This window comes from Vicia villosa, linkage group LG3 (genome assembly GCF_029867415.1).
Source record: "Vicia villosa cultivar HV-30 ecotype Madison, WI linkage group LG3, Vvil1.0, whole genome shotgun sequence".
Taxonomy (NCBI): domain Eukaryota; kingdom Viridiplantae; phylum Streptophyta; class Magnoliopsida; order Fabales; family Fabaceae; genus Vicia; species Vicia villosa.
Window position 1 is genome coordinate 81,935,681 of NC_081182.1, and position 13,707 is coordinate 81,949,387.

The following is a 13,707-nucleotide window of genomic DNA, read 5'->3' on the forward strand; positions in this document are numbered from 1 at the left end:
GCCCAAATTGACTTAGGATGGAAAGAGGCCCGAAGACGTAATCGGCTTAGGGCAGAAAGAGGCCGAGAGGCGTAACTGGCTTAGGGAAAACAGAGGCCCAGAGGCGTAACCGGTTTAGATGCCGACAGAGGTTTGGAGGCGTAACCGGCTTCAATGCAGACAGAGGCCCAGAGACGTAACCAACTTTAGTATGGACAAAGGTGCGGAGGCGTAATCACCTTTGGTACTCGACTTCCGTAGAAGAAGTGTTAACTTGACTCGGTGGTGTAGTTGATTATTACGCTACTCTCACAAGCTTGGATTTAACCCTATTTAGGGATAATCCCAAGACCATTTCCCTTGCAAAGGAAAAGAGTGCTACAAATCAATCTTCTTTTATTCAAAAACTTATTACAATGTTCAACTTGTAATAACAAGATTGGTTCTGCAGTTGACCTTGAATTTTGATGATAACTTTACATGGTATCTAAGAGAACAATTGTGTACTCTAATGGTTTCTGTCTAGTGTGTAGCTTTATCTCAACAAGTTCCGACTCTGGTAAGAAGGCGTGTGACGTCGTCAGGTTCTGAACTCAACACTCTGAAAAAATACCTTTGGTGTGTTACAAAGTTAAGTCAAGATTCTGGAATGCTTCTGATGCAACAGTTCTAAGGAATGTTAGTAGAAGAGCTTCAGATCATGACTTTGCAAGGAAGCTTTGTAGGCTTTCTAAAGCTTTGCTTCTTTTGTCCCAAGTTTTGAAGATGCTGAAGACAAGGTTCTGCTGAACAAGTTATAAAGATCTGAAGACACTGCATCTAAAGACCAAGTGTTGAAGACTCTAAAGACAAGGTTCTGCTAAACAAGTTCTGAAGACTCCAAAGACTTAGGTTACGAAGACTTAAGTTCTGATCCTTCTATAACATGCTTAAATCAACATACATCAGACTTAGGTTACAACTGTATTGTGTAAGACTGAGAGGGTGATTGGGTGGATTAAGGGATTCTAGTTGTACGATAGTAGTATGCATGAACTCAAGAGTGAATGTCTTGCTTATCCTTCAGATGGGAGCCCTTATTTATACCTCTGTACTGGTAAACTAAATCAATCATGGAGTGACTCTTGGAGACCTCCAATAATGGTAGCACTCGTAACTTCCATCGTCATCTTTATGGAGCTTAAAGTTCTGCATAACAGCTATGGCGTCCCTTCGCATCTGTAACGGTCGCAACCGACTAGGGATAGCTAGCGACCGAGGTATTGATTCGCATGCCCATTCCAACTTGGCCAGTGCCCCGAGTAGGGTTGACACTCAGGCCTACTCGGCTGAGTGCTACAGTCCGGTTTCCTTGCTATAGCTACTAATCTTAGTTTCCGAGTTTCTAAATCGGCCTTAGTAATTTTGATATATATATATATATATACTACCTCCGGCCATAAATATATGTGAAGATTTTTTTTTTAGGTTAATTGAATAATGAATGTATTTGATCTACATAAAAGACCAGATACATTCATTATTCAATGAATCTAAAAAAAAAATATTTGCTTATAATTATGGCCGAAGGAAATATATAATATATATATATATATATATATATATATATATATATATTATATATATATATATATATATATATATATATATATATATATATATATATATATATATATATATATATATATATATATATATATATAATATCTGGCCATAATTTATCTGTATTTAGATTTCTCATTCATCTTTATATATTTATTTTATATTTCCATTTATTATTGGTTTTTAATGGAATATTGTTAAATTTCATGTTTTTAGACTATTTCTTGGAAACTGAATATTGGAATAGTTTTTTTTCTCTGTTTTTCTTTTGATTTATTTCTATTTTATCAAGTTTTCCCATTTATTCACTATGTTTTCTTTATTTATTTATTTTGGTTTTTCATTAATTATTTTTCTATATATATTATTTTTCTTTATTTTTCTTATTTATCTACGCATATAAAACTACTGCTATATTTCAAAACCTGAGAAGTAGAAAAATCCATAGAAAAAACACAGGTAGTTTGAGAATGGCTGGTGGAGGATTCACAGTGGATAGTACACCAGTTACTTCCATCAATATTGGTGGCAAGTTAACATTCTCAATCTTCATATCATGCATAGTTGTTGCATCCAGCGGCATTCTTTTTGGATATGACCTCGGAGTTTCAGGTTTTCACTTCTTCTCCTTTTTTATTCCGTTAAACAATTTATCTATTTAGAAGATTCTTTCTCGATATGAATATTATTATTGATATCGAATTTCAGGAGGTGTTACAACGATGGTGCCATTTCTCCAAAAATTCTTTCCTGATATTCTAAAAAAGGTTGCTGGTACCGAAGCAAATCTGTACTGTGTGTATGATAGTCAAGTGTTGACATTATTCACATCTTCTCTGTATCTAGCTGGATTAGTATCATCCCTCGCCGCTAGCAAGGTCTCGGCTGCGTTCGGTCGGAGAAACACCATCTTCTTTGGTGGTATTCTCTTCCTTGCAGGTGGTGCTATTAATGGTGGTGCTGCAAATATTGTCATGCTCATTTTGGGTCGTGTTCTTCTCGGATTCGGGGTTGGCTTTACTAATCAAGTAAGTTTTTAGATGTAAACATTTTTTTTAATAAGTATTTATATAAAAAAATAATATTCAAGTATCTGATGTCTGTGCACAGCTACAAAATTATTTTGGTTTAGTAGTTATCTGCTAATGTATATTTCTTATTCTTATTATAACATTTTTCTATTGTAAAAGGCTGCACCATTGTATCTATCTGAAATTGCACCTCCCAAATGGCGAGGCATTATCGGCACAAGCTTTCAACTCTTCTTAGGAATTGGCGTAGTAGCTGCAAGTTGCATAAACTACGCCGCTTCCACACACACATGGGGATGGAGACTCTCACTTGGACTTGCAGTGTTCCCTGCGGCCATTATGACAATCGGTGCCTTACTCATCACTGACACGCCAAGCAGCTTGGTGGAACGCGGCAAGATTGAGCAAGCAAGAAAAGCCTTACGCAAAGTTAGAGGATCCTCCATTGATATTGAACTTGAGTTAGAAGAACTTGTTAAATCCACAGAAGTCGCAAAATCAGTGAAACAAGAGCCTTTTAAGACTATATTCAAACGAAAGTATCGACCTCAGTTGGTTATGGCATTCGCAATCCCTATTTTCCAACAGCTTTCAGGGATCAACATTGTTGCTTTTTATTCACCTAACCTCTTTCATTCTGTGGGTTTGGGGCACGAAGGTGCTTTACTTTCCGCCATTATACTTGGAGTTGTTAACCTTATTTCTATCTTTATCTCCGCGAGTGTTATTGATCGATTTGGTAGAAGATTCTTGTTCATAACCGGGGGTATTATGATGTTTGTTTGCTTGGTAAGTGAATTACTAAAACCTATCTATCTTTGAATTGATTTATATATTTTTCCGCTACTAATTATTAAATATTTTGCATGAACAATGTGAAGATCGCAGTGTCGATTCTGCTAGCAGTGGTGACTGGTGTTAATGGCACAACCGGCGTAACGAAGGGTCATGCAATATTGGTATTGGTGCTTTTGTGTTTCTACTCTGCCGGTTTTGGTTGGTCATGGGGTCCTTTAACATGGTTAATTCCAAGTGAGATTTTCCCAGTAAATATCAGAAACACTGGACAAAGCATAGCTATTGGTGTGCAATTCATACTAACATTTGTGTTATCACAAACGTTTTTGTCAATGCTATGCCACTTCAAATTTGGGGCATTTGTGTTCTATGCTTTTTGGGTTGCGGTGATGACTCTATTTATTATCTTCTTCTTGCCTGAGACTAAAGGAATTTCTTTGGAGTCAATGTATACTATATGGGGAAAACACTGGTTTTGGTCCCGGTTTGTTAAAGGAGAAGAAGATCAAGAAAATAAACCATGAAGTTTGTAGGCAAAATAATGGAAAAATATTGGTGTTCACTAAGAGGTGTTTGTCTCATGGATTTAAAATTTATTTATTGCTAGGATTAAGTTTGCCCAAGAACTAAGAAGAGAGTCTTAATCTATTGTATTTTTTTTTTATAAAATGTGTTTGGTGAATTTTTTTTTAGAAAGCAAAATATCATTAACGGAAGAACTAGGAGTTCCTCAATCCATTTACAAAAGCCGGAAATAGCCTACCAAAGAAAATATTACCAACCAAATAACAATTATGATAAGAAGAACATAGGGTCCTTAATAAACTCATAAAAAGAGTATTTGGAATCGGTAATATTCCCACAAAAAGACCATCTCCAAATAAGCAACTTAATATTTCAAACGGCATTATTAACGCTCCACTTTTCTTTCCTAAAACACACCCCATTCCTTAAAATTCACAAATGCCACGTTGTCGCAAGCCACACAGCACCCTCCTTTCTATGTTTCACCTTCATACAATCGAAATAATCATGCCATTCCATGAAGTTGGCTAAGCAATCTTCCTCCCTATTTTCCTCTTTACCAACCCAAATTGCTACCTCCCTCCAAATCCTTTTCACCACCGAACACCTAAAAAAGAAATGATTTCTATCCTCCAAACAACTACCACACAAAGAGCATGATAAATTATCAATAGAGAAAGACAAACCTCTAAAAGCCAAAAGATCTTTAGTTGGAAGCTTATTGAGAAAAAGTCTCCAACCAAAAGCTTTTATTTTAGAAGGTACCTCCAATTTCCATATCAAACCAAAAGCATCATCACTTTTATTTTTTGGACCAAACGGGATACGCAATTTTTCATAAAAATTGTAGCACGAAGCTACCGAAAAATCCGCATCCGAATTGACTAGCCACGCTACTTCATCCTTTCCCTCCGACCAACCCTCAAAAATCTCCAACCGCTCCTTTAAAGCACAAAAAGTCTCCAATAACCCGTTACTTTCCAATAAACCATTCGAAATACCAAGATTACTCCAATGCCATCTACCTTCTCTCCATCCTCCCATTGCCGTCACCGAAACATTTTTCAAGCAAGAAGCCTTGAATAATTCCGGAAAATACTCTTTCAACACCATATCCTCCAACCATCTAGCTTCCCAAAATGGAGTTTTAAAACCATCATGAATGGAAAACCTACAATTCTCAACCAATGGGTCCAACAAAAAACAACCACTTATCTTTAATAAATCCTTCCACCAAACAAATTATTTATGAAAATTATTTGAGTTTTATTTCCAATTTTTTATTGTTTTGAAAAAAACAAATTATATATAAAAATAAAAAAATGTGAATCCAATAAGCACAAAGTGTGCTCAAACAAGATCCAAAATATTGGTTCGATGAGGTCACACAAAAAAGAAAATAGAAACAATAAACATTATATTACAAAATGAAATACATTTTTTCAAGCACAAAAAAAATGTTAGTGCCACGTGGCATCTAGCTCAACATCTTTGCTATGTTGGCATTGTCATATGTCAGTGCCAAGTGAGCTCGACTTTTAGTAGTAGAAAATTTAAATTGTAGATGAAAATTTTTTTAAAAAAAATTATTCTTTAAATTTTTTTTTAAAGAGACTAAAATTAAAAAATATTATATTTAAAGGACGAATAACATATTTAAACCTTAAAATTATTTCTAACTATTTCTTTACTCGTATACATCATAATTGTTTTAATAAAATAAAGGCTAAATTACAGTTTTGGTCCCCCTATTTTGCCTAACTCATCACGATATGAGGTCCTTTATTTATTTTTTAAACAGTTTTAGTACCCCATGCCGATTTGTCAACCAAAAAGCGTTGAGTTGTACATTTCTTTTATTACGTGACATTAAAACACTTGCCATGTCATAGAAAATAACTTAAAACAAATTAAAATTAAATTAAAAACACTTAACTCTAATTAAAAACAATATATTGAAAAGTAATGTTAAGTTAAAAAGCAAAATCACTTTTCTGGAAAACAAAAGTGTGAAACGAGGAAGAGGAAGTTCCATTTTTCTACAGAAGACGATACGAGGAAGACGATCGAACATCTCCATTGCAGGGGTCGCATCGAAGGTATGTGTCTGATTATGTAATAGTTGCGAAAGGCATTTCTTCTATTTTGAAACTGAAACCCTAATTCTTGCCTCTTTTCATTTGTTGTGAATCTATAACAGTTGCAAAATGTCTTTCACTTATGGGAAACCATCGTCCATTACTAAGGAAGACCCAAAATTTGTCGCGAGATATGTTGATTACTGCACTGAATGTTGTTACCATGAACTGAAATATTGATTTGTTAAAACAAATGCTTTCACTGAATGTTTTTAACCTTACTGAATGTTGAAAAAAACAATTTAATGTTCGTGTATTTTTTTTGTTATTTTGTTCTAGACCATCTCAGACTAATTCAGTAAGGTTGACAATTAATCATGAGGGGTACATTACTTCAATATCCTTGCAAGCTTTATGTAAATGGAAAGGTTGAAGATATGAACTGGAAACGAGATATTGATATAATGTCATATATGGAAATTGAAGAAGTTATCAAGAATTTGGGCTATGTAACATTCAAATGTCTCTGGTATCATGATCCTAAATATTCATTTGAGCATGGTCTTAAACCTCTAAATAATGACAAATATGTTTTGAAATTTGGGGAAGTTATGTTTGGTTATGAAAGTGCAAATATATATGTTGAGCATGTAGTAGATGAACCAGACGTTATAACGGAAGATGAATTAAGGGCTTATGTTGAACCTATTCAAGAACCAATCATTATTGACTCTGACGAGACCGAAAGGGAAGAAGTGCAAGCTAAGGAAAAGGAAGATGTGTAGGTAGAGGAAAGGGAGGAAGTGCCGGTAGAGGAAAGGGAAGATGTGCAGGTAGAGGAAAGGGAAGAAGTGCAAACTGAGGAAAGGGGGGAAGTGCATGCTGAGGAAATGGATGAAAGTGGATATGTTAGCGAAGAGGATTCAGATTTTATCCAGGAAGATGATGATGACTTGGGTGATATTGAATTCAATGACTTAGAGGAAGAAGATTGGGATTGGACACATGAAGTACCTAGTTATACCTTTGTGCAAGAAGAGAATGATGGAAACCAAGTGTCTTCAAACCAAGAACCAACAATAGCAGCTGATTTTAATGAAGGAAAACAAATTGATTCAGATGACCTTGATACTCCCCTAGGAAGTGAAGATGAAGGTGATAAACTTAGGTATCCCAAATTTAAAATGTCTAATTCTGGGTAAGAAGTGAGATTTGAGCTAGGAATGACTTTTGCAACAAAGAATCTTGTTAAAGATGCAGTTTCGTCGTATGCATTGGAAAGGAAGAAAAACTTGCACTTCATAAAAATGATAGCAAAAGAATAGTTGCTAAGTGTGAAAAGGAGTGTCCATTTTATATGAGATTTAGTAAAAGAGTAGGAAACCAATTTTGGCAGTTAGTAAGTCTGAAGGAAGATCACACTTGTCATAGGACAACGAAGAATAGACAGGCTAAAACCGAGTTGCTAGCTAAGAAATTCATGCATATCTTGAGACATACACCAGAAATGAGGCCAAAGGGATTGATACACAAGCATTTGAGAAATGGGGAGCGAAAGTGTCATTTGCACAAGCATACAGGGCCAAAACATGATCATTGGAACTAATTCAAGGAGCTTTGACTGAGCAATATTCTCATTTGAGGAATTATGCTGAGGAGATAAGGCGATCTAATCCTGGAAGTACAGTTATAATTAAGTGTGACATGTCTCACATTGGACCTGTTTTTGAGAGAATATATGTATTCTAAGAGCGTGTAAAACTACATTTGCAAATACATGTAGGCCTTTAATTGGACTTGATGCATGTTTCTTGAAAGGTGAGTATGGGAACAATCAAAATTATTCTATAGCATATGCTGTGGTGGAAGCGGAGACACAAGACTCTTGGCAATGGTTTGGGGATCTATTACTCGAGGATTTGAATGGTGTACTGAATAATATGGAGTCAACTTCTTGTTTCTAAATAATATGGAATCAACTTCTTGTTTCTATTCATTAAAAAAGACGTGAATGATATTTTTTAGGATGGGATAAAAAAAATTGTTTTGTTTATATTTCATGTGCAAGTACTGTGTTGTTAATTTAGTCGCTACCAAACAAATTATTTATCAATAAAAGATGTTGAACAATTGCGATCATATACAATCAAAGTGATCACATATGCACTATTAAGAGTAAGGCAAGTATTAGTGGCACTAAATTAAGAGTAATGTAAGTATTAGTGGTACTAAATTAAAGAATGAATCATTAAGAGTATGCCAACTATTAGTGGTACTAAATTAAAAGGATTTATTGAAGGGGACAACTTCATTACCCACTTTAAAAAATGGGTGAAATAAATTTTCGGTCCTTATAAATATTACCGTTGCCTAAAGGGAGGACTAAAAATAAAAACTGTAATATTTATTGAGCGCAAAAACTTATTTAACCATTAAAAATATTGGTCTAAACATTTCTGCATGGCATGTTATAAAAATTATTAAAAAAAATTCATTTAAACAACAATAATTTTAATAAGGGTCATGCTAATATGTGCCCTTAGGGCACATGTTAAGAGCTAAATGTAGAAATTTTTATAGAATAATTGTGCATTGTTTTCATAAAAAGTTTATAATTAATATATTTTTTACGTTTTCCAATATAAATTTACTATATTTAGGTTTCTTAACATGTGCCCTTGGGGCACATGTTAGCTTTATCCTTTTAATAATTATAAATCAGCCACAATCATTAAAAATATGATAGTTCCCATACAAATTTATTTCACCCCATCATTAAAAACATATGACTAGTCATTGGTAATTTGGTTTATATCACGTTTAACAATAAGAATAATGATACTGTATGTAGCAATTTTTTATTTTTTATATTTATTTTGTTTACTATAATTTGTATTTTTTTTTCAAAATACTAATTAACATTCTTTCAAAATATTAATAATAAATTAATCAAAAAATTAATACGTTTAACATAGTTAATATGTATATACTCTAACTTTTTTTCTTATATATATTCTTGAATTATTATAATTTATCCATTTTGTGAATGATGGAGATCCCCCATAATAGAACAGCTATTGGTCATGGTGGAGGCCCTCAAGCAACAAAATGAAACTTTGCAGGACAGTGTAACGATCCTGCAGTTGCAAAGTCAAAGGGACGAAAACCCTGAGATGGTACATGAGCCTAACGGCCCAGGAAGTTCAACGAATCCCTGGCACAAAAGTCAGCGTCTAACATGGACGAAATCATCACCCGAACTGAGTGCTACATAAAAGGCAAAGAGAGTAACCATGAGAAGCGCTCTCGGGATACTAATGAGAGGCCGAAGACCAAAAAGGAAAGGTAGGGTTAAAGAAAGGAGCAACCTAAGTCCACAACACGCGGCCGTCCACCTCTGAGGCCATTCAGACGACCTTTTAACTCAGAGGATGACTTGACGCCATTGACCACTCTGAGAGGAGATATCCTCCATGAGGTAGGCCATCTGAATCTAATACTCAAGAAGAGATATTCTCCTGCATGTCTCTAAGGAACCATCCCAGAGCCAGGAGGAGGATCCGCACCCAATTAGCTTTTTAAAGCATGATGTTGTGGGAATTCTCGCTCACGAAAATGATCTGATGGTAATAAAGGTACAAATCCGAGACTAGAGCGTAAAACGAGTATTAGTGGACCGTGAAATCTCTATTGACGTACTCTATTGGGATTCCTTTAAAGGAATGAATTTTGACACAACCGAGTTTTTCCTTCCAGCGGAACCCTGGTTGGATTCTCCGGGGAACAAGTACAAGTATTGGGGCACCTCCTGGTGCTGACCACCTTTGGAAGCAGAGTCAATGCAAAAACAGTCAGGGTCAGGTACCTAATTGTCAATGTCGCCTCCCCCTACAACCTCATCATAGGCAGGCCATATTTCAACGCCTTAGAAGCTACCTTCTCAACCCTGTACCTCACAATGAAGTAACCGTTGGGAGAATGTCAGGTTGGGGTGGTTAAAGGAGATCAAGGGCTTACAAGGAAATGTTACAAGGATAGTTTGAAGCTAAAGAAGAAAACCCAACCAGGGGAGGAAGGACATGCAAGCGCCCTTAAAGTTAACCTGGTTGACATAGATCCCCGAGATGACCCTCCTGAGGACAATCTATCTCCACGCGAGGAAACCAAGGCAATCCAGATCATGCAACTACTGTCAGAAACTACATACATCGGTGTCAAGCTATCTCCAAGGGAGAAGAAGGAGATCGTGGAAATATTGAAAAATAACGTAGGGTTGTTTGCCTGGAAACCTTCAAACATGCACTACTAAAAAATTCGCTTTTAGTGACCAATTTAGTGACCGAAAAATTTTGGTCACTGTAGTGACCGAATTAGCCACCAAAATTTTATATTCATGAGCAAATTTTAAGAGGTCACTAAATCGGTCACTAAAATAAATCAGCCACCAATTTAGAGACCAATATTTTGTGACTGGAATTTTGGTCACTATAGTGACCGAATTAGCCACCAAAAATTAATATTCATGAGCCAATTTTAAGTGGTCACTAAATCGGTCACAAAAAATATTTTTATATACAATTTAATTTTTATATATAAATTAGAGACCGAAATTTCGGTCAATAATATTTTTTGTTTTCTTTTTCTATTTTTAATCCTCTTTATTATTTTACAATTTCCTTTCCATTTTTTTAAAGATTTTAATTCTCTTTCAAATTTAAATTTTTACTAAAATTTTCATATTTTTATTGTTTTAACATATAATATGTTTATAAAAAACTATATGTATGTATATATGTTTAAATATAAAATATAACAATTGTTGTTAAGTGGTGTAGTGGAGGTCACAAGTTCGATTCCTAGGTATTATAATTTTTAATTATATTTTATGAAAAAGAACCCTAAAATCGGTCTCTAAAATCGGTCACTGAATTCGGTCACAAATTCGGTCTCTAAATTTCGGTCACTAAATTCGTCGCAAAAGCTTAGCGACTAGCATTTTTTCAACCGAAAAGTAATGGTCGCTGAATCGGTCTCTAAACGTATTAGTGACCGATTTTTAAGCTTTTTCGGTCTCTAATTCGGTCACTAAAAGCGAATTTTCTAGTAGTGATGCCAGGAATAGATCTGAATGTCATGTGTCATCACCTGGCACTAAATCCTGAGACAAAGCCATTATCGCATAGAAAACGAAAAAGGGGGTGAGGAGAAAAGGAAGGCCGTGAAGTAAGAAGTCAGGAAGTTGATAGACGTCGGGTTCATCAAAGAAATTAAGTACCCTACTTGATTATCCAATGTGGTGTTGGTAAAAAAGAAATCCGGGAAGTGGCGCATGTACGTTGACTTCACTGATCTCAACAAAGCATGTCTCAAGGACCCATACCCACTACCACAAATAAATCGACTTATCGACGTGGCTTTGGGGTACAAGTTCTACTCTAACTCCCAATTTCATAATTGTCCAACTTTTACACGTATCTCCCAAAAGTTCCTCACATTAACTATATATTCAACTATAAAAATCTCAATTGATTCTCTCACTCCTCTAAGCTACTCACACCCCCCTAATATTTGATTTGATTTAAAAATTTCTAATATCATATTAAATAAAATATCACCAATATTTATTTTATAAACAAATATAGTTTCTAATTAATTAACAAATAATACTCTAAAATGATTATTTTATTTTTAATTCAACTAATTTTCTAATTAACTCAGATATCTAATTATTTCTATCAAACTAATTAATTCAATTTTTTTCCACTCTAAAATTCTTCTACTTTTCTATTATTAATTCAACTAATAATATAACAATAATTCAAGAAAGACACATATATTTACTTAATTAAATCAAATACATAAATTAAAAAATAATTAACTAAAGTTGGGGTGTTACGGTGGACTTTCAGAGGTTCGATTGCTTAAATTTAGAATTTTTTATTTCTTAGTCTCATTTACACGATATGGATGGTTCGATAGTGAAAATTCTAGTTGGTGATCTTCCATTCAAGAAAATAGTCAGTTGAGAATGACACTTTCTAGTGGAAGCCTTGTGAATTGTGATATCGGAAGGTGATGGTGGACATCCGGGAATCTAAGAGATGGAATTTCAATTTTTTTTGGTTTTTTAGTCCAATTTATTATGTGGACTGTTTGATATTGTAAATTCTAATCGATTTTCTCCTAATGAAGGAAATAGTCATTCGAGAAGGGTCATTTCTAGTGGAAGTGTTGCTAATTTCAGGCTCCTTACCCCTACTGACTTGTTCAATCTCTTTAGCATGAATCTAAATATCATAAAATTAGTTAGGTGAAGTATAAGATCAAGAATTAACATTTTCTATGCATAAATATCATTTAATTGTGTTATACCTCTTTTTTTGATGCAACTGACTCGGTTTGCCGCGGAATCCCCTTATCTTTTGATTTGGGTTTTGTAGGAGTCTAACATTACCATGAAAAAAATGTGCGTAAAATGCTCGTAAAAACTTTGAATACCCAAATGTTCATAATGGTTTTAAGCATACCTCATCATCTACGCGAATGAGGCTTAACGACCATGCAACATACACGCCTATTGCCTCTCCCACCAATGTTGCATCAGAAACATTGTCTGGTATTGGTAATAACGCACCTCCTTCTAAAGCAATATCAATTGATACTTTCAAATATCCAGCAAGCAGCGGTTGGTGGTGAAGTACTTCTCCCAAAGTATTATGCACTTTTCCCTTGGCAACCATCCGATAAGTCGGCGACGATAAATACAGTTGATAGGGTGAAATGCCCTAAAACCAATAATAAATATTCCATTGTTAATGTGTGTATATATATGTCAATTAAATAAATTACACTAATTTAATTTCATAATAATATATATATATATATATATATATATATATATATATAATTACCTCAGGAATATTCGATTGAACATTATAATTGATACTAGAAGAAGAGAAGTAGAGGAATATAAAATTATAAGAAGAAGAAGAAGGTCACAGTAGAAGTTTGAGAAGCAACGCATACATAACTGGAATTATAACTCGGTCCTCAACAGAGGCTTCACTGTCGCCGACCTGGAAAACAATGTTAAACAAACACAAGCATGAAAAAATTGAATCATACAAACAACCCTACATAAAGCAAAACTAACCAAGAAGAAACAAGTAGAAACATACCTCTAATACCGAAGAAGATATAACCCAGAAGCGATTTTTGTGCGATTTCGTGAGAGAAGAAGCGATTTCGTGAGAGAAGAAGCCATTCAGAAGCGATTTTCGTGAGAGAGGAAGCGATTTCTTGATTTATGTAGGGTTCAGAAGCGATTTCGTGAGAAGCTAGTGTTTATCGTTTGGGAGAAGAAGAAGCGATTATTGTGATTTATATAGAAAGTAAAAATACTGATTGTTACTATTTTTTTAATTTCAATTTTATTCAGTTTAGGTAGCGCTTCTGTAAAGCGCTTTCTAAAGTATAGATTTAGCAGCACTTTCACTTTACAGTTGGGCTTTAGCAGCACTTTCCTAAAGGAACCTTCTTTGGACCCTTATAATTTTCTCTCAAACCCAAACATGAATTTTTAGAAAAGACAAGGAGAAGATAAGGATATCATTAAGGACCGATTTAAGTAAGATCACCAGACCCTCGTGCTAACATACTAATGTCTCCACGAACTTAAAAGACTAGAAATCAAA

General features: G+C 34.6%; 1 protein-coding gene across 1 annotated transcript; it reads left to right on the top strand.

Annotated features, from left to right (window-relative positions):
- The first annotated feature begins 2,051 nt into the window (after positions 1–2,051).
- Positions 2,052–3,934, top strand: LOC131656208 (sugar transport protein 5-like). Its single transcript, XM_058925968.1, has 4 exons — positions 2,052–2,193; positions 2,290–2,609; positions 2,772–3,401; positions 3,494–3,934. Exons 1-4 carry the CDS (start codon positions 2,052–2,054, stop codon positions 3,932–3,934), a joined length of 1,533 nt encoding a protein of 510 aa, XP_058781951.1.
- Positions 3,935–13,707: the final 9,773 nt, after the last annotated feature.

Bases quoted from the DNA above. Each gene is read 5' to 3' on its own strand.
- LOC131656208 (XM_058925968.1), top strand. From the start codon at position 2,052: ATGGCTGGTGGAGGATTCACAGTGGATAGTACACCAGTTACTTCCATC. The intron at 2,194-2,289 runs GTTTTCACTTCT...ATCGAATTTCAG, and splicing joins ATATGACCTCGGAGTTTCAG to GAGGTGTTACAACGATGGTG. The intron at 3,402-3,493 runs GTAAGTGAATTA...AACAATGTGAAG, and splicing joins TTATGATGTTTGTTTGCTTG to ATCGCAGTGTCGATTCTGCT.